The sequence below is a fragment of the Pangasianodon hypophthalmus genome, chromosome 7 (assembly GCF_027358585.1).
Source record: "Pangasianodon hypophthalmus isolate fPanHyp1 chromosome 7, fPanHyp1.pri, whole genome shotgun sequence".
NCBI classification, from domain to species: domain Eukaryota; kingdom Metazoa; phylum Chordata; class Actinopteri; order Siluriformes; family Pangasiidae; genus Pangasianodon; species Pangasianodon hypophthalmus.
Window position 1 is genome coordinate 5723244 of NC_069716.1, and position 17969 is coordinate 5741212.

The 17969-nt window shown below is 40.2% G+C and overlaps 2 protein-coding genes across 3 annotated transcripts; one reads left to right on the forward strand and one right to left on the reverse strand.

The window, feature by feature from the left end:
* The first annotated feature begins 1933 nt into the window (after positions 1-1933).
* On the forward strand, positions 1934-7653 carry rad9a (RAD9 checkpoint clamp component A). The gene is made up of 11 exons (XM_026940536.3): positions 1934-2173; positions 3293-3363; positions 3546-3668; positions 3975-4089; positions 4555-4654; positions 4753-4859; positions 5449-5555; positions 6311-6375; positions 6476-6583; positions 6690-6888; positions 6973-7653. The coding sequence occupies exons 1-11, from the start codon at positions 2134-2136 to the stop codon at positions 7087-7089; spliced, it is 1152 nt and encodes a 383-aa protein (XP_026796337.2). The 5' UTR covers positions 1934-2133; the 3' UTR covers positions 7090-7653.
* Positions 7654-7874: 221 nt separating this feature from the next.
* tbc1d10c (TBC1 domain family, member 10C) lies at positions 7875-17626 on the reverse strand. 2 transcript variants are annotated; one of them, XM_034305882.2, is made up of 10 exons: positions 17519-17626; positions 17160-17275; positions 15506-15602; positions 15266-15373; positions 14219-14325; positions 13712-13826; positions 13003-13068; positions 12696-12885; positions 12460-12620; positions 7875-11724 (listed from the first exon to the last, which is right to left on the reverse strand). In XM_034305882.2, the coding sequence occupies exons 2-10, from the start codon at positions 17270-17272 to the stop codon at positions 8752-8754; spliced, it is 3930 nt and encodes a 1309-aa protein (XP_034161773.2). In that variant the 5' UTR covers positions 17273-17275; positions 17519-17626; the 3' UTR covers positions 7875-8751. The 2 variants fall into 2 exon arrangements, with proteins under 2 accessions (XP_034161773.2, XP_026796338.3); XM_026940537.3 differs by having other exon boundaries at positions 15506-15605.
* Positions 17627-17969: the final 343 nt, after the last annotated feature.

Genomic DNA, 17969 nt, shown 5'->3' on the forward strand with positions numbered 1-17969 from the left:
GGTGTGATTCAGTTTGCTATTATACTGCTAAATCTGATCAAATGATATTAAACACATTTACAAATAAATAAGTACATAAACAAACAAATGAATAAATACATTTGACACCATGATTTACAAACTGAGAAAGGATCACTGATAACATCATTTGACCTTATGACTGTGGAGATCACTATCAACTACTTAATATATAGTTATTATTTATAGTTTATTAAAGTATGTATAGGATGGCATGATGCCACAGGGGGTAGCCTTGCTGACTCACAGCTCCAAGGTCCCTGGTCCGAGCCTGAGCTCGGGTTACTGTCTGTGTGGGTTCTCCAGTCTCCTCCCACCTCCCAAAAACATGGTAGCTAGGCTGGGCTGAGATAAATTGCCCCAGTGAGTGAATGAGTGTGTGTGTAAATGTGCATGTGTGTGTATGTGGTGTCTCATCCAGGGTGTATTCCTGCCTCACACCCAGTGTTCCAGGGATAGGTTCCAGGTGCAACCCTGACTAGGACAAAAAGGTTACTGAAGATGAATGAATGAAAGCATATATACACCTCATTAACTGGTCTCTTGAATGAACATAGGCTTAATGTGTTTCTTCATTTTCTTTTTCATTTTCTAATCTAAAGCTCAGTAAATAACACAGAAAAATGTCAGCTTAAAAAACTCTAACAGCAATTTTACTAGGATTAGTGCTCTTAACATGATACCAACCCAACTAACAACTGTTGGTTCCCAGAGCTTTCTGGGGCCATTTTTTTATACATGGTCCAAACATTCCCATAACTTTTTAAATAACCCTTGCAGTAACCCCAAAACATTCATGTTCTGGTAACCTTTACATTATTATTTGAACCTCTCAGGAACCATGCAGTAACCCATGATGGCTCGTAGGATGTTCCCCTAATGTTCTGGTAACCCTGACATTTTTTTTTGACCTCTTTGGAGCCTTGAAGAAACCCTCAATATTTTGAGAACATTCCCGTAACATTGAAGGAACATTCTTTGAACCATCTCTACACAAACCTCTTACTGTCCTGCACAAATCTGGCTGGTTGTCATAAGGTTCCCATATGGTTTTTTATGTAATAAAACAGGACAGGTGCACTCGTTTTCTAATATAACAAGATACATTAATAAATATTGCATAATAATTACCCAGAATGTTAGATTGTATGCGAAATATAAAGCCTAAAAGCTATCTTTGGTGAACTTTGAAAACTTCCTGTAAGAGAATGTTATGGGAATGTTCCCAGAATATTAATTTGTGGTTATGAAACAGTACCTAAAGCAACCGTTGATGAAAACTTCTTGTCAGTTGAACATTTTTTGTACTGTTTTAACATTCCCAGAACATTTCAGGAAGAGTGCTGACTTTGAACATTCTAACAAAAATACAAATCATTCCCAGAACGTTATGATATGGTTCCCAAAAATACCCAAAGGAGAACCAAATGCTAACGTTAGGGAATAACGTTACGTTTCTATGCTCACTGGGAAACTATATTTAACACAGAAATATATCTATCTGTGGTGTGATCATAACATGGTCCCTGAATACTTTTTAGACTAAAGGGCCTAGGAGCAGTCTGGGAACAGTTTATCCAATGCTTTCCATACATCCAACATTCCCAGTGTATGTTTTGAACATGAAAAATTTATAATGAATGACTTTCTAAAGTCAGTCAGTACACATAAATAGTATTAGATAAGTAAGTAGTTGCTTGGGACTACATTCACACTGTTAGCTGTTTGCTACACATATTACCACACACATTCCTGAATCTCAAATAGCTCGCTAGTTCCTACATAAGTGCACTACATAGGGAATGAAGTAACAGCTTCTGTATGTAGTGCACCATTCTGTGTGGTTAACAGGGAGCCATTTGAGATTCCTCCGTTGTCAGTAGGCGACAGAAACCCAGGGCGCGTTTATATGACGTGGCGAGATTTGATTGGTTGGTCTCAGCGCGCGACATGGCGAAGTGATGAGAAGTAAACAGTTTAGAAGTGTTTTCATGTTTTTGTTATTGAGGGTGTTTTGCACCAAAATCTGCGTTTGAACCGCAAACAGTTTTTGGAATAATGAATAACGCATCTAGGTAGTTAGTTTGTTTTTCAGAATTAATTCTGTGCAAGTGCATGAGGATGGACTGCGTTGCAACCGGAGGAAACGTCAAAGGTGACTTAGATATGTGAATAACTTACTAACATTACTAACATTAAATGCTTAATACTTTTATATCTCCTTTTATCTCCTTATTCTTTCGCCTTTTAGCCCGAGCTAACAATCATTGGTTCCCAGAAAGTTTTGAGAACAGCTTTAGTTCAGAGAAAGTTCCCCTAATGTTCCTGTAACTTTTAAATAATTTGAACCTCTCGGGAACCTTGAACAAACCCTGGATGGTTAGGAGAACGTTCTTCTAACGTTAGAGGAACTTTCTCTGAACCATCCCTAGACAAACCTGGTACTATACTGGTACAAACCTGGTTGGTTTGTTATATCTAACCAGTATATAATAAAACAGGACAGACATAGTGATTTTCTAATACAGCAAGCTACATTAATACACATGATAATAATCATAATCATAATATTACATCACTATACATAGAAGATATGAAGAGCTCTGACTGAATCACAAGAGACACCAGAAAAAGTCTGAATATAATCTGTAGCCAAATTTATTTATTGCTGGCGTTGCAGAATACACAATCATGAATGTAATACAGAATATTTTTTGATTTGCGTTCCCTTTTAATCAGAGAAATATTTTAAACAGTGTCTGTCCAGTCTATTGTAATTTCTGTGTAAATATTCGGGAATGGAATGTATCCGGGACATTAGTTTGTATGCAGAAATAAAGCAACCTTTGGCAAACTTCCTGCAAGGGAATGTTAGTTTGTAGTTTAAAAAATACTCATTTGGCAAACCTCGTATTCTGAAACCATGAAAGAACATTACATCGTCCAGAGCATTACTTTGTGGTTACAGAAGTAATACCTAAAAGCAGTCTTTGGCCATGTAAACATGCAGAAGAAGTTTGCAGAATATTTCAGGAACAGCGCTGACTTTGTTCATCGTAATAAAATGTTCCCCGAAGGTTATGAAATGGTTCCCAAAAACACATAACCAAAAGGGAACCAAATGCCAACGTTAGGGAAATGTTCTGTGTTTGCTGGGATGTTATTAGTATATTTTTCACAGTATCTTTATAATAATAATAACCTTTGTTTAACCAGGTAAGTCAATTGAGAACCAGTCCTCATTTATTGCATGTACATTCATTCTTTCTTACAGTGCTGGCCAAAGCAATACACTCCCTTTCAAGGATTGGAGAAGAACTTTACTTGGAGCCCACTGAGGATGGGGTTAGTGTCTATGCCTGTGTGGTCATGCTGTGTTAAATATCCCCATTAATATTGTTGGATTAAGGGGCTTAGTGCATTATGCATTACGTGTGATGTATTGGTTCTCCTTTTGATATTTATATTTATTTATCCATATTTTTGTGTGTCTAGGTTTATGTATATCATGTGCTCATGTTTTGCAGCTAACCCTACGTGCAGTGAACTCATCCCGATCAGCGTTTGCCTGCTTCCTGATGACTCCGCTCTTCTTCCAGAGGTACCAGGCTCCTCCAGACCAAGCCTTCCGCTGCAAAATGCCCATCAAGGTAAAACGCGAAGTCTTCCCATGTTCCCTGTCTCTTCTCACACTCTTTATCTCAAATCTGTGATATTAATTTCCTATGTGGCAGTTGTTTATTTTGTTATATTTTGCACGTTCTCCAGTTTCTTTCCACCCTCTAAAAAAGGATTGGATACTCAAAATTGTCCCTAGGTGTGAATGTGTGTATGAGCACTGATTCAAATCAATGAATCTCGACACCTCTAGTGACTGTCTTTGTATATGTTCAGTGTTTCAGTGTGTTTCTGTCTCTCTCTCTCTCTCTCTCTCTCTCTCTCTCTGTCTCTCTCAGAGTGTACAGACGGTGTTCAGGTCTCTCTCATCTCTCGAGCGCTCTGTGGAGAAGTGCCGTATTGAGATGAACACTGAGCAGAGTCGTCTGAGAATCACACTGCACTGCAAACATGGTAAAAACAAGCTTGATCATAGATATAGTGGAGCTTTAACTAAGGAAACATTTATTTAACATTTATGGAAGGAGTCTCCAGTGTCAGTGCTTTGTAACAGTCAGTATGTTTTCCATCATGGGAAAGTCTTCATGGGAAACTTGGGAAAGTCATCATGGGAAACTTCTCTTCTTGGTTTCTCTGTAACATGACAAGCTGTGTATTTTTGTTTTTAACTTGAAGAGAAAAAAGAGACTCTGGTGAGGCAATAGCTGTTTTTAGCCACTATAATTGTAAGTGATAACAAGACCTAAAAAAAATTGTACTTGATGGCAAATTACTGTGTTATAAGAGGAATAAAACACTTTGGGACATGCTGGATTTGGAAAATAATGAACTCCGGGTGGTAAGAGTAACTCTGCATTACACCACCCAGTCATTGATTACTATTACAGCACATTATGTTTGTGTGTGTGTGTGTTTCAGGGCTTTTAAAGACACACAACCTCTCCTTTCAAGACTGTGAGAGCTTGCAAGCAGTGTTTGACAAGGACAGCTGCACCAACATGCTCCGAGCCCAACCCAGGTGCTCCTTCCCCTCTCCACCTCTCTTTTCCTTCATCTCTGTTTCAGTCTGTGTCTCGTAGTTTCTTCTACAGCGTCCTCCTTGTTATCTTTGTGCAGGTTGTGGGTGGATACAGTTCTGCATTTCCCGCCCTCTCTGGAGGAAGTGAGTGTATCAGTGAGCAGCGATCGAGTTTGGCTCAGAAACCACGTAGAAGATGATGCAGGTGATGTGTCGGGTTTCCCTGTTATTTTCTGTTCTGTAAAATGTGTTTACAAGAACAATACACTGTTCCTTCTTTACTGGGCCTGATGTTGGTACAGTGGTAATCGTGGTCATTGAGGTTTTTCAACTGGCAACACATTTCAGATGCATCAGGTGGCTTAAAGAGCACCTCTCCCAAATCACTACAAGCCCAAACCCAGGGCTGCGATCCTCCCTCGAGCTCTCTCAATCCCTTACCTCTTTATTTTTCACTTTTATACCCTCCATCCTCAGTGTACAAGTCTCTAAGCTTTCTCTTTCTGTTACTTTTAACTGTAGCACTGAGATAGTCACATTTACGCCCCCAAATAACTGACTTCTTTTACAACTTCTGACATTTATTCATATTCCGTGTTTAAAAACTTGTTGTGCAAGTTGCGAAAAATTAAAATAAAATGATATATTAGTAAAATGAATTTACATTTATGTACATATAATGATTTTAATTTTACATTTAGATGTTTTTCTTCTTGGAAAATTTTTTTTCTTGGAAAAATTGTGTTAAATTTAAAATGGTCTTTAAAATGGTCTTTTTCTCCCTTTCTCACCAGACTCATCAAAAGCCATGATGACTGAGTTGTGTTTGAGCTCAGAAGAGTTTGATCACTTTGCTATTGGCTCTCAGACCAGCATCACCTTCTGCCTTAAAGAGCTCAGGGTAAACCTACACACACTAACAGTGTCTAATATATTTATATCGCTATGTTGATCTACAGAAAGTTGACAAATTAAAGGGGAAAAAACACAACATAAAGTGTCTTATTAGGCTGTTTGGGCTACTGCAAGCCACCAGAACAACAAATGCACCTTAGCATCATTCTCCATCGATTCTAGTTCTTCCCTCAAGATATTCCCTCGACTGAGGATTTGTGAAGGCCAGAATAAATAATTTACATCATTTTCATCCTCATCAAACCATTCAGTGAGCCCTGGTGCCCAGTAGATGAGGGCGGAGTCATCTTGAAAGAGACCACACCCATCAGGATAAAAATGTTCAATGCACTTTGCATTAATTTGCAGTGACACTTTACTCAAAGGGACAAGCAGACACAATCCGTGCTAGCAAAAATAAATGCCCCCACAGCATAACCACAGTTTTTCCTTTAATTTGTCACTCTTCTGTATACAACACAGTCATATGGGTGTTTGGAATTCATACAGGTGCTTGAAAAATGCATAATTAGTTTTTTAATAAACATGGTGGGCAGTTGATATTTTCACAGCTAGTTAAGTTTATTGGGTATTCACAAGACTTTGAAGTGCAGCGTTCAGTTATTATTCATCTCCTTCCTGCTTTCAGTTACTGCGTTGTCTTTTCATTTCAGATGTTAATCTGAGTGCTTAAATGTTGATAGTGGAAGATTACTTCAGAACGCTGTATGTTAATTTAAACCCTTTCTCTCTGGCTCACAGGGTTTGTTGGTCTTTGCTGAGACAGCAGGTCTTCCCATCTCCATGTACTTCGATGAGCCTGGCAGGTAAACTGCTTAATATATTAACCATGGATTTTTTCAGTTTTGTCCTAGAATTACTTTACAGGTGAGTGTGTGTGTGTGTGTGTGTGTGTGTGTGTATTAGCCCCGTTGTCCTGAGTGTGTCCGACAGCGTCTTAGAGGCGAACTTCGTACTTGCTACTCTCTCTGAAGACGCACACCAGCGCAACCACAACAACAACAAAGCCGATGGGTAAGGAGATGTTTGTGAGCGGACACTATGGGCAATATTTACTAATTACATACATTCTTATTAATTAATTAACTTTGTTCGTGCTCTGTTCCTCACCATCTCCCAGGCCCCGAGCTGAACTCCCACCGGATGACTTTATGTGCGATGACATCGACTCATATCTCATTGCCATGGAAACCAGTGACCTTGCAGGGCCTTCCTACGAACCTCAACCTCAATCTTCCTCCACCAATCACAAAAGCCGACTGCTCAGTGAAGAGGAAGACGAGGAGGAGGAGTCAGTGGAGAGACCTCCCAATAAAAAGGTTTTAAAATGTTATTTTATTTTTAAAAAGACGTACATATCTTCTCAGCTGTTATTCATCACCTTTTCATTCTCTCTTTCACAGTTCTGCTCACTTTTCTTTGGATCCGTGCTGCCGGCTTCCTCTCAGCTGACCAACCAGACAGTGCAGAGCCAGGAAGTGCTCGCCAGTGACAGCGAGGACGAGAGACAGTCAGATTGAACGCTGTAGCACTGATACCCCAAGAAACCGAGAGTGAAAGGGGTAGAGAGAAAAGACAAATGGACGATTTACACCAAACCGCACAACAGAAAGTGCATCCACATGGAACGTCCTTTTTATTACTATTTCAAAGTGCGTTGTTCTTTTTTTAAAAGTTGAATCAGTGGTGAAGCGGTCAAAACAAGACATGGCACACCCAAATCATTGTACAGAACTGACATTTAAAAAGGTCAAACAGTTTATTTCTGTGTGATGAACACTGAAGTTAATTCACTAAAACTCAAGCTGTGTGAAGAATAGACAATGTCATCTCTTACATGCTTTGGTAATCTAAGTCTCCTCAAACTTCATTCCTGAACGGCCACTTGAAACATAAATGTAGATAAATATAGATACCTGTAATTGTCTTTACATGGCTGATTTTATTTTGTAAACCAACCAGTCATTACCACTAAAGCATCACTGGCTTTTACTGGGGTTAAATTCTGATTTAGGAAATCACAACATTCAAATACCAAGGAAATTTCATTAAAGGAGGCTTTCAATAAAAAATAATTTATACCACAGTGCTCCTGGATTCTTAATCTGATTTAGAGGGTGTTGATTAATTTTCTATAACAGCATCTCTGACAGTAATCCCAGCTCTAATTCAAATCACAGGTTTATATTAATACATTATAACAGTAATACAGGGATGTGTATGGAGGATGCTCCACATAGGATAAGGCTATTAATGAATGGATACTAATTGTCTTGTTATTTAACAAAGAAAAACATTGTTTACATTGTGAAGCCTTCTGTAAGGTGATGTTTATTTAACATTCATGGAAGGAGTCTCCAGTGTCAGCACTTTGTTACATTTTTCCTCAGTGTGAAAGTGTGCAGGATGGAGGACTTTACGCTGGTTTCCGGTTTCTCGGTAACATGACAAGCAGTGTTTTTATTTTTTTTTTGGCCATATTAATTTAGGGAAGGTTGGTGATGAAACAACTATTTATACATTAATTATAAACGGATAAAAAGCAAGACACATTTGGTGTTAAAGAAAAATAATCCACACTATCCCAGTGTTGATTAATTTCCCATAACAGTATGCACTGTGATGTTTTTTCCTTGTGTAACTAACTACACTTTGCTGATAAAACTTGCATATCTTTCAGCTTTGGAATTCATTTCTGATTCAAAGGTAGACGATATATTAAAGCATTAAAATAGCAAAATCAGCACATTTTGCTTTAATTATCAAATGTATATACACAGGCGTTAACAGCTGCTTTGAAAAGAAGAGAGTTTTACAAGCATTTCTCTATAAAGCAGTGTGAAACTATTACTTCATCATCATCATCATCATCATCATCATTATTATTATAACATGCTATGATTTACATTTCCGTCAAGAAGCTCAGCTCTACTTGGCGTTCACATAGACTAAGGTTGGGGTTTGGGATAAATGTTGTTTGAAGCTTTCCCAGTTTTGGGTAACATTGATTGCCAGTGTTCTTTACAATCTTCTTGCTCGGTAATATTTAGCACAAAGCATTTTTCAATATCAGGATGGGGCTGTTCTCGTTTTGAGGATGATTTTGCTCTGATGCAAAATGAATTAATCATACTACAATCCATTTAGCTAAAAATGCTGAGAAATGTCAGTGTGCTCTTCAGTCAGAAGTAACTCTCAGAGTTCCTGTTATGTCCTATCGTCTGGGAGCTGCTCCTACCAGAGAAAACATCGTCATAATCATCTTGCTTTCTACTGGGCACCTGAAAACTCTTCCCTCTTGTCTGAGGCTTTTTCCTCTCCCTCTCCTTTTCCTTCTCCAGCTCTTTCTCTAGCTTCTTCCTCTCCTTCTCCTCCTCCTTTTCTTTCCTCTCCTGCATCCTCCTCCGCCGCCTCCTCTCTTTAGAGCTCAGCTTCTCCTCCACCTCACTGAAGTCCTGGATGACGATTTTGGGGATGGTGGATTTGGAAGGCGTGTCAGCCCTGAGCCGGTGAAACAGACCCCTGCGTTTGGGTTTGTCTGACTTTGATTGTGTCGAGAAAACTTGTGTCTGTGGTTTCTGTGGATCCTCCAGTTTGGAGCTTTGTGTCTGTGTTGGCTGTGTGATGTTTGACTCGTCCTCCTTTGTGGTTTGGGGGCATGACTCTGGTTTGACACATTGCTGCGGGTCCTTGAAAGTGTCCTCAGAGAGGATTGTGGGATAGGAGGTGTGGGAGCTGGAGGACCTGCGAAGGCGGAGCTGTGGGTTTGGGTTTGAGCCTTGTTTCACCAGGCTTGACTCTGTTGTAATATTTATCTCAGTTTCCACTTCCTCTTCCTTGTTGTCTGGCTGTGGAGGCTCTGGATTGCTAGATCCACTGGTTCTATCAGGTTCTCCATGCTCAGGTGTGGAGATTTTGTTAACCTCTACGTTTTCATCCTGTGTCTGGTTGGAGTCCTGTGGAGTCTCTGATTCTCCAGAATGTTCCATCACTGTCTCTGGTTGAACGCAAGGTGTAGATGCTGCTGTTTCTGATGCCTCTTGATCTACTGTGATATTATTGCCACTTCTCTTTTCTTCGTCCAGGACGGTTTCCTCCCCTGGTGCGTCACTAATCTGTGCCTCCTTCTCTATCTCTTCTGAATGCTCTCTCTCACCTTCCTGCTCTTGCTGTGTCCTTTCTTCATCGGTATTGTTTCCGCTTTCACAGCGTTCACCTTTCACATGATCTTCCTCTTGAACAGAGGGTGCTTGTTCCTCTGCATCCTTCTGCTCTTTCGGAGTTTGCACATTTGAATGCATTTCTTCATCCGTTTCCAAACTTCGTTGTACTTCGTTTTTCTGTTCGCTGTCTTCCTGTTGCTGCTGCTCATCTTTAGGGACGTCTTCTTCGTGTATGAGACATGTTTTGAGCTTCTCTTCTTCATTATCACTATTTGCTTGTTTGTCTTCCTCCTGTATTTCTACCTCCTGCTTGCTGCTGTTTGCCTTTATTTCCTTTTCTTCCTGTATTTCCACTTCCTGTTCACTGCTGTTTGCCTTTATTTGCTTTTCTTCCTGTATTTCTACCTCCTGCTTGCTGCTGTTTGCCTTTATTTCCTTTTCTTCCTGTATTTCCACTTCCTGTTCACTGCTGTTTGCCTTTATTTGCTTTTCTTCCTGTATTTCCACTTCCTGTTCACTGCTGTTTGCCTTTATTTCCTTTTCTTCCTGTATTTCCACTTCCTGTTCGATGCTGTTTGCCTTTATTTCCTTTTCTTCCTGTATTTCTACCTCCTGTTCGCTGCTGTTTGCCTTTATTTCCTTTTCTTCCTGTATTTCCACTTCCTGTTCACTGCTGTTTGCCTTTATTTCCTTGTCTTCCTGTATTTCCACTTCCTGTTCGCTGCTGTTTGCCTTTATTTCCTTTTCTTCCTGTATTTCCACTTCCTGTTCACTGCTGTTTGCCTTTATTTCCTTTTCTTCTGGTATTTCCACTTCCTGTTCACTGCTGTTTGCCGTTATTTCCTTTTCTTCCGGTATTTCCACTTCCTGTTCGTTGCTTACTTCCTCTTCAGTGCTGCCCATCTGTATTTCTTCTTCTTGTTTTTGGCTATTTGTCCCTATTTCCTCTTCCTGTTTACTACTATCCATCTGCATTTCCTCTTCAAGTTTACTGTTCATTCCATTTTCCTGCTCCTGTTCACAAGTACAGGTATATATTTCCTGTCCCTGTGTGTCAGTATTTACCTCGACTTCCACTTCCTGTTGAGTGATATTCACTTCCTCTTCTTGTGTGCTGATATTAAGTTGTACCTCCTCTTCAGGTTTACAGGTCTTAATTTCAGTTTTCTCTTCCTGTTTACTTCTGTTTTCCTGTGTTTCCTCTTCAAGTTTGTTTCTTGTTTCCTCTTCCTCCTCTAGTTGGGAAGGTTGTGATTCCTCTTGTTGTGTTTCAGCCTCCGGCTGGTCTTGATGTGTTGAAATTTCTTCGTCCTGGTCATCTCTGGGAGTCTGTACTTTCTTTTTGCCATGCTGTTTTTCTATTTCCTGTTGACAGTTACCTGTTTGTAGATCATCTTCTTTCTGGCTGGAAGGTGGCCTTGTTTCTTCTTCAGGTATACCACTGTCTGTGTGTGATGGGATGGCGGTGACAGGTGCATCATTCTCATCCTCCTCAAACACAGTGGCACTGTGATCTGACGATTCAGAACTCCGCTGTGTTTCCGTATCTGATATACGATGTGTGTTACGGTCTTTCTTTGAAGGTGTACTGAACTCCTGTGGTGTCTTCTCTGTCTTCGTCCGTAGCTCTCCGGCTACACCACACACGCTCGCCCTCCTTTTCTCTTCATCGTCACTGTCCTGTTTTGAGAACCCTCGTCCCTCCCACTCCTCAGTCTCTGCTTTACTCCCTCTCTTCCTCCATTTTTTACGAAGGATTGCCGGAGAGAGAGACGAATGCGAACGCATCAGAGGAACACTCAGGTTCCCGCTCTGTCTCTCCTTCTTTTCGTTCTCCTTCTCCTTTTCCTTCCCTTTCTCCCATATCATATGGCATCCATGGCAACGATCTCGAGGGTCAAAGGTCGAGCCCGGGTGCTCTTTCCTCCATTTCTCTAACTCCTTTTCAGTTTGTCGCTGGAGCTCTGCCAAGGACAGAGGTACCGAACACACCTAAGATAAAGGAGAGAATGAGAATCAGTCTCACGTCTGGTTTTCATATAGTTAGCTACTATTGTTTGCTAGAGCTTTCCTGTGGGTTAAGTGCAAAAACATGCAGGTAGGCATACAGTCTTCCTAGGAAAGGTTTTGGATCCACCAGGATTTTTTTTAAAAAAAAATCCTGCTCTGTTAAATGTCATTAATTTCTGCTTTAGGGTTTATGAGGGCTGTTTCCCTGACTCCTAACTGCCCAAATAATTGGAGTTCAGTCTCAATCAATTTAGTAGGGAAAATGTAAGTGCAGACAGTGTATCTACCATGTACACTTGATCTATGATGTACAATTCTTTTTTATGATAAGATTGGGACAGGGAAAAGGGGATTACGGAGTGAATAATGGCCATACCAAATGATGATAATAAGGAATATTACCGCAAATCAGAAAGGCGTGCGCACCATGGTGACCTTGTTTCCTTGTTTCCACTGTGGTCTTATTTTTCCTGAGATCTGGCAACCCTCAGTGATCACCATTATTTATCTTTTTCTCATGTTTAGAGAACCTGGGGTTTCACAGAAGCTGGAGTTTCTATTTTAAGTAGATATTCTATTGACCACTGCTAGAATGTGAGGAGAACTTCACCAAATATTACAAAAAAAATGTTCTGATTAAAAAAGACTCGCTTTTAATTATGCAACTGTAAGCATGGTTAGTCCAGTTTGAGCACTGGTCCCACCCAAACTACTCACCTCTTGAATAAAGGCGTCGGCTTGTTCATGTTGGACACGCCCCCTAACTGACCGCAGTCTCTCCAGAGTCTCCATCTGGCCCTCACACTCTTTTCGTTGTCGAGCCTCTCCTAAGCACCGTCGCACTAAAACCACAGCCACCTGAAACAGCACGCGTACACCTGCAACACACACACACATGTATCAGTCTCGCTTTGTAAAGGTATATAGTCAAACCTGCATAAATCATTCGTCACCATTGCAGAAGAAGAGGTCCCAGACACGGAGTAAAGTGTTGAAGGGCAGGTGGCGGCTATACAGACACATCAGCCAATCAGTGGCAAACATAAGAGGCTCCACCCCCTGTCTCTGCATGTGTTTGTATGCAGCTGGACACGTCCTTTTTAGCACGCTAAAGAGAATCGCAGCATCGAACAAAACTCCTTCCTGTGGAGACAGAAAGTGCAAAATGGACCATAAAAACTATGACATTTTTCTCCCCAAAGAAATGTGCATTTTCTCCCCAAAGAAAATGTGCTGTGGCTTGTTGTAATTCTGCCCTACCAGCAGGGGGCTGTAGTAGCCAGGGAGGTAGAGTTCGCTGATCTGTACCAAACACCAGAACGCTTCCTGAAATTGTCATGGAATATGCAGTTGTATTATAATTTTATAAAATGACTAGTTCGGTTTCCCAACATAATCATCGGCATACAAACGGTTAACAAATTAAAGGAAGTTTGAGAAATTAGTTTTTTGACAAATTAAGGTTTTGGGCCGTGACAAGCAACCAGAACAGCTTCAATGCACCATAGCATAGATTCTACAAGACTCTGGAATCTCTGGAGTATAACTGGTGGGATGAACACTGTTCTTCGACAAGATACTTTCCTCAGTTGGTGTTTTTATGGAGAACGCTGTCTAAAACATTACTCCAAAATCTCCCATAGGTGTTCAGCTCGGGCTCAGTTTGGGCTGAGATCTAATCAGTGTGAAAACCATAGTATATGCTTTACATCCTCAACAAACCATTCAGTGTGCCCTCGTGCCCTGTGGATGGGGGCGGAGTCATCCTGGAAGGTACCATTCCCATCGGGATAGTGATCTGTCATAATATCTATGCACTGATTTGCAGTGGTACTTCCATCTAATGGGACCCAAACCATACCAGCAAAAATAAATGCCCCCCACAGTATAATGGAGCCATCATTTCCATTAATTTGTCACCAATCTGTATGTACACAATTAGTCTTAAATTAGGTTATATGTCCTCTACCTCCATGGGCATGTTCATTAGTAGCACTGCTGCCACGGGACCCTGCGCCTGGCAGTACCCCTCATCAGGCCGAAATTGAGTGTACGCCTTCAGAACCTGCAACAAGCCCTGCTGGCTTCTCATAAGAAAGCAAAAAGAAATATAAAAACATAAATTTGTATTAGCTTCACTGTAACCCCTGCTGAAACAAATCCAAGCTGCCAAAACACAGGCTGAGCTGGTAAGTCCTCCTAGACCAGAGTGTGTTAAATTAAATGTGAATCACTTTAATTGAAATATATGATCTCATTTACGGACACTAGATCTGCGAGTCCTGGACTGTCCATCTCCCTTACTGAGGTGCAGTTTTCTTGAAACAATTTAGTAGTGGTAAATCATCATCTTCTACCAGTTTCACCAGCACGACCTATATTTTGGCACCTGGTAGCTTGTTAGAACAAGCTGGATTTATCAGCAGGGACATGAATGATTGTTAAGGAGAGGAACAGAGAAGAAGACTGCTTTTACCCATGGCTGTCTTTGGATTGAAACATCTCGTGGAAGGGAAACTGCCTGTCTGTGTCTCTCTTGATGACATCAATCCAGCTTTGCTGACCCGGGGACAACTCCAGAGTCTTACAGAAAGAAATAAACAGGGGAATGAAACACAAACTAGAACTGACAGGTCAGAACAGGTTATGGGAAACCCTGACCTGTTCTGACCTGTCAGTTCTAGTTCTAACCCTGTCAATCAATAGCTGCTTTCCACTGACTAGTTGCTGTTGTCTAAACTGGAACCATTTCACTTGTTTCCATGCCAAAACAGACAGTTCTTGACTGGCAAAACTAGTTTGGTTCCAGCACCAACAACTAGTGACATCAGGGACCTGGGGGCAGTGCCATTTGTTTATAAAATATAAGCAACTCAAATTAGGTTTATTGGACAAAGGAGGAAACAGAATATTTTGCTAGCAACTTCAACAAGTTACAGAACCCCAGGGGTTCTTTGGATGGTTAACTGCTAATGGGGCTCTATGTAGAACTGTTAATGGTTCCCCCAAAGAGATCCACTGATCAGCGAGGCTTGGCAACAAATCCAAACTCAGGACTATCCGTATCCTGAATAATGAGCATGTCATTTTGCCATCACATGTTAGTTTCCTATGTGTTCTCCAGTTTCCTCACACCTACCACAAACATGCACAAATTTCCACTAGGTGTGAATGAATGTGTGTGTGTGTGCATGGCACCCTGAGATGGACTGGCATTCCATCCAGGGTGTATCCTTGCCTCCTGCCCAGTGGTCCTGGGACAAACCCTGACCAGGATGAAGCAGTTACTGAAATGAATGAATGAATGAATGTTGCTCCATAGGCACCTGGAAGTTTGCAATGAAATGTAGGTACAGGTCATTAAATGGCATAATGATGTGAGCTGACCTCCATAATGTGATGACCATGGAGAAAGATGTGTTCTAGAATAATGATAATAAAATGTCTGGAAGGATGTATAGACAGGCAGTGATTACTTTCTTTCTTTTTCTTTCCTCTACTGCTCATTAACATATTCACTCACTTTGTAGAGATCTTTGTTATTCTCTTTCCTCTGTTTCGCTCCACACAGCAGGGGCCAGCACCTGGCCCTGACAGACGCTGGGATGCCCTTCTGACACTTAGCTTTGATCTGTAGCCAAGAGAGGATGAGGATGATGAGGATGATGATGAGGATGATGATGATGATGTAGGAGATTTTGGGTTTCTGACAGCATGATGAATGATAAATAGTGAACATTTCTGTCTTTTTTCACAAACATACCTTACTGTGCTTCTTCTCTAGCACCTGATCCCACTGGTTCATAAGGGTGATCCATTTCATTTCACGGTGTCTCACCAACTCGGGACAGGGGTCATCACTGCTGGTGACAGCATGTAAACAATACTGTAGTAAGGTTCAGGTATGCTTATTATAGATAGATAGATAGATAGATAGATAGATAGATAGATAGATAGATCTCTTTGTTTTTTGTTCTGTAAAAAGGTCAGACACAGATATTAGGTATTACACAGGTATTACAGTTCTCTATTCAACTAGGTGACATATGCAGTATATTTTTAAAAATGCCCAATTTCTTACAACACAGGTTGATTCATACTAAAAAAAAAGGATATACATGCATGTAAAATACCTTTCTTATACAATCAATTCAATTACATAAGTAGTCTCCTTTACACAAAATGAATCTATGACAATAAAGACATTACTGACAAACCTATGACAGTAACGACATTACTGACAAATCTATGAAAATAATGACATTACTGACAAATCTATGAAAATAATGACATTACTGACAATTTCATGACATTTTTCTGTTTTGAAAAAAAAGAAGCACACACCAATAACATTTTAGATAGCAAAATATAAAATGAAAAACCTGTATACATTTTTTTAATGTATTTATGGTAATATTTATTAGATAATACAGCAAGATGTGCTACTATACACATACAGTATACAGTATGTACATATATTCATATACACACAATGCAAAGGTTTGCATTCTCTTACCACAAAATCATTAATTCAACTAAACATTTAATGCTAAATTTAAAGGTCTCCTGCTGTTTGTTTCTGCAATTTTTGTAACTCTGTATAGCATTTTACAGCAGGTCGCATTGCCACTCCACAGCTCCAGGCTTCCTGGTTTGATCCTGATTTCAGGTAATTGTCTGCCTGCATCACTGTGTTCTTCTGGGTTTCCTCTGCATTCTCCGATTCCCCCCCACCTCCCAAATTTAGTTGGATTAATTACCTTAAGTTTAAAGTAAACATGTTGCTTGTAGCCAAATAGGAATATTCCAATGGGGCACATTCAAAGAAATTAATTAAAGCATGTCAATAGGGATGCAAAGTTTCTAATAAACTTCCTAAATCTTTCAAATAAAGATAACTGACGACTCAATTGCTGTAATATTTCAGCTGTGTATTCTGTACACCCAAAAACCAAGTGGTATGCAAACTTTTGCACTCATCTATATGGGTCAATATGTTACAAGGTATACTGCAATGTATTTCCGTTGCATAAGGGCCATCCGTGCAGCTTTGTATGTTTTCTCTCACTGTTTACATTTGACCTAACTGAAGCACTGTTCCTTGTCCACACCATTGCAACAGGCAGCCTTTAAATGTAAGTGTCTAGGATTATCAGCCTACAAAGCACAGCTATCATAATAAACACCCTAACACACACACACACATACACACACAACAGGAAACCACACTCTGACAAGGCCAATATCACCATGGTAATGTGGCAGGATGTTGAGAGCAACAGAGAAAGTAATTGTAGGTGACGGTTGAGAATAAGTTGACAAAAATCCTTACTGCAGACACACACTAAGCTGAACACACACCTCTTACACAGTGTGTGTGTGTGTAAGTGTGTATGTATGTGTTTGTTAACACTGACCTGTCATTATTTGTGTCTCCGTTAACAAGTAGGAATCCATAACGGTCTGTTTTAGTCTTTGAGGAGTCGGAGGTGCTCTCTCCGTCTTCTCTCTCGTCCGAACAGAGAGACATCACCTGAAAGAAAGAGAGATTTCAACTCAGGAGCAAGAAAATCAACAATAATCCGGATATTAATTATTTTCCTCACAGTGATGACTGAGCTGTTTCGACACACCTAAACCTCACATCCTCTGCATCATTTCTCTTGCTTAAGCATGTGAGTTTGTGTGTGAGTTGTACAGCTTTTTTTGGGAAATGGAAGATGAAAAATGGAAGATGAAAATGAAAAATTTGAGAAGAGAAGCATAAAGTACTTACCTTCAGATGTACTGTTTAACTATAAGGTGCAATTGTGCTGCTATGGAAGGGAAGACAGAACTGAAAAAAAGACTTCCGCTGTAGCGGTTGTGTGTGTGAGTGTGTGTGTGTGTGTGCATGATCCTGTGCACATGCTTGAGGAAAGTTCACAAACAAGCCTTGATTGAAAGGGACCAGACTAAAGCTAGTACATTTAATCTATAATGAGATTGGTAATCCTAATAGTGCAGAGTTAAACCTGTAGCAAGAGTTTGAGATTAAGTGCTAGGATGTGTGCGTATGAGTGTAAAATGTGTGTTTGGGTTCAAGAGTAAACAAGTGTGAATCTTTTACACTTTCCATCCAAGATTGCTTCAGATATCATTGAATGTGGTATAATATGAGCTGATGTTTGCCTGGTCCTTTTCTGTTTCTCTGTATGTTATTGTGATGTCTGGGGAATGATGTCTTT

What these genes read in the sequence shown, in the direction of transcription:
- rad9a (XM_026940536.3), top strand. Translation starts at nt 2,134, where the DNA reads ATGAGGATGGACTGCGTTGCAACCGGAGGAAACGTCAAAG. An exon ending in TGGAGCCCACTGAGGATGGG is followed by an intron (nt 3,364 to 3,545) that starts GTTAGTGTCTAT and finishes CATGTTTTGCAG; the next exon opens with CTAACCCTACGTGCAGTGAA. An exon ending in CACACTGCACTGCAAACATG is followed by an intron (nt 4,090 to 4,554) that starts GTAAAAACAAGC and finishes TGTGTGTTTCAG; the next exon opens with GGCTTTTAAAGACACACAAC.
- tbc1d10c (XM_026940537.3), bottom strand. Translation starts at nt 17,272, where the DNA reads ATGTCTCTCTGTTCGGACGAGAGAGAAGACGGAGAGAGCACCTCCGAC. An exon ending in TAATGAACATGCCCATGGAG is followed by an intron (nt 13,069 to 13,711) that starts GTAGAGGACATA and finishes TGACAATTTCAG; the next exon opens with GAAGCGTTCTGGTGTTTGGT. An exon ending in GGACCTCTTCTTCTGCAATG is followed by an intron (nt 12,621 to 12,695) that starts GTGACGAATGAT and finishes TGTGTGTTGCAG; the next exon opens with GTGTACGCGTGCTGTTTCAG.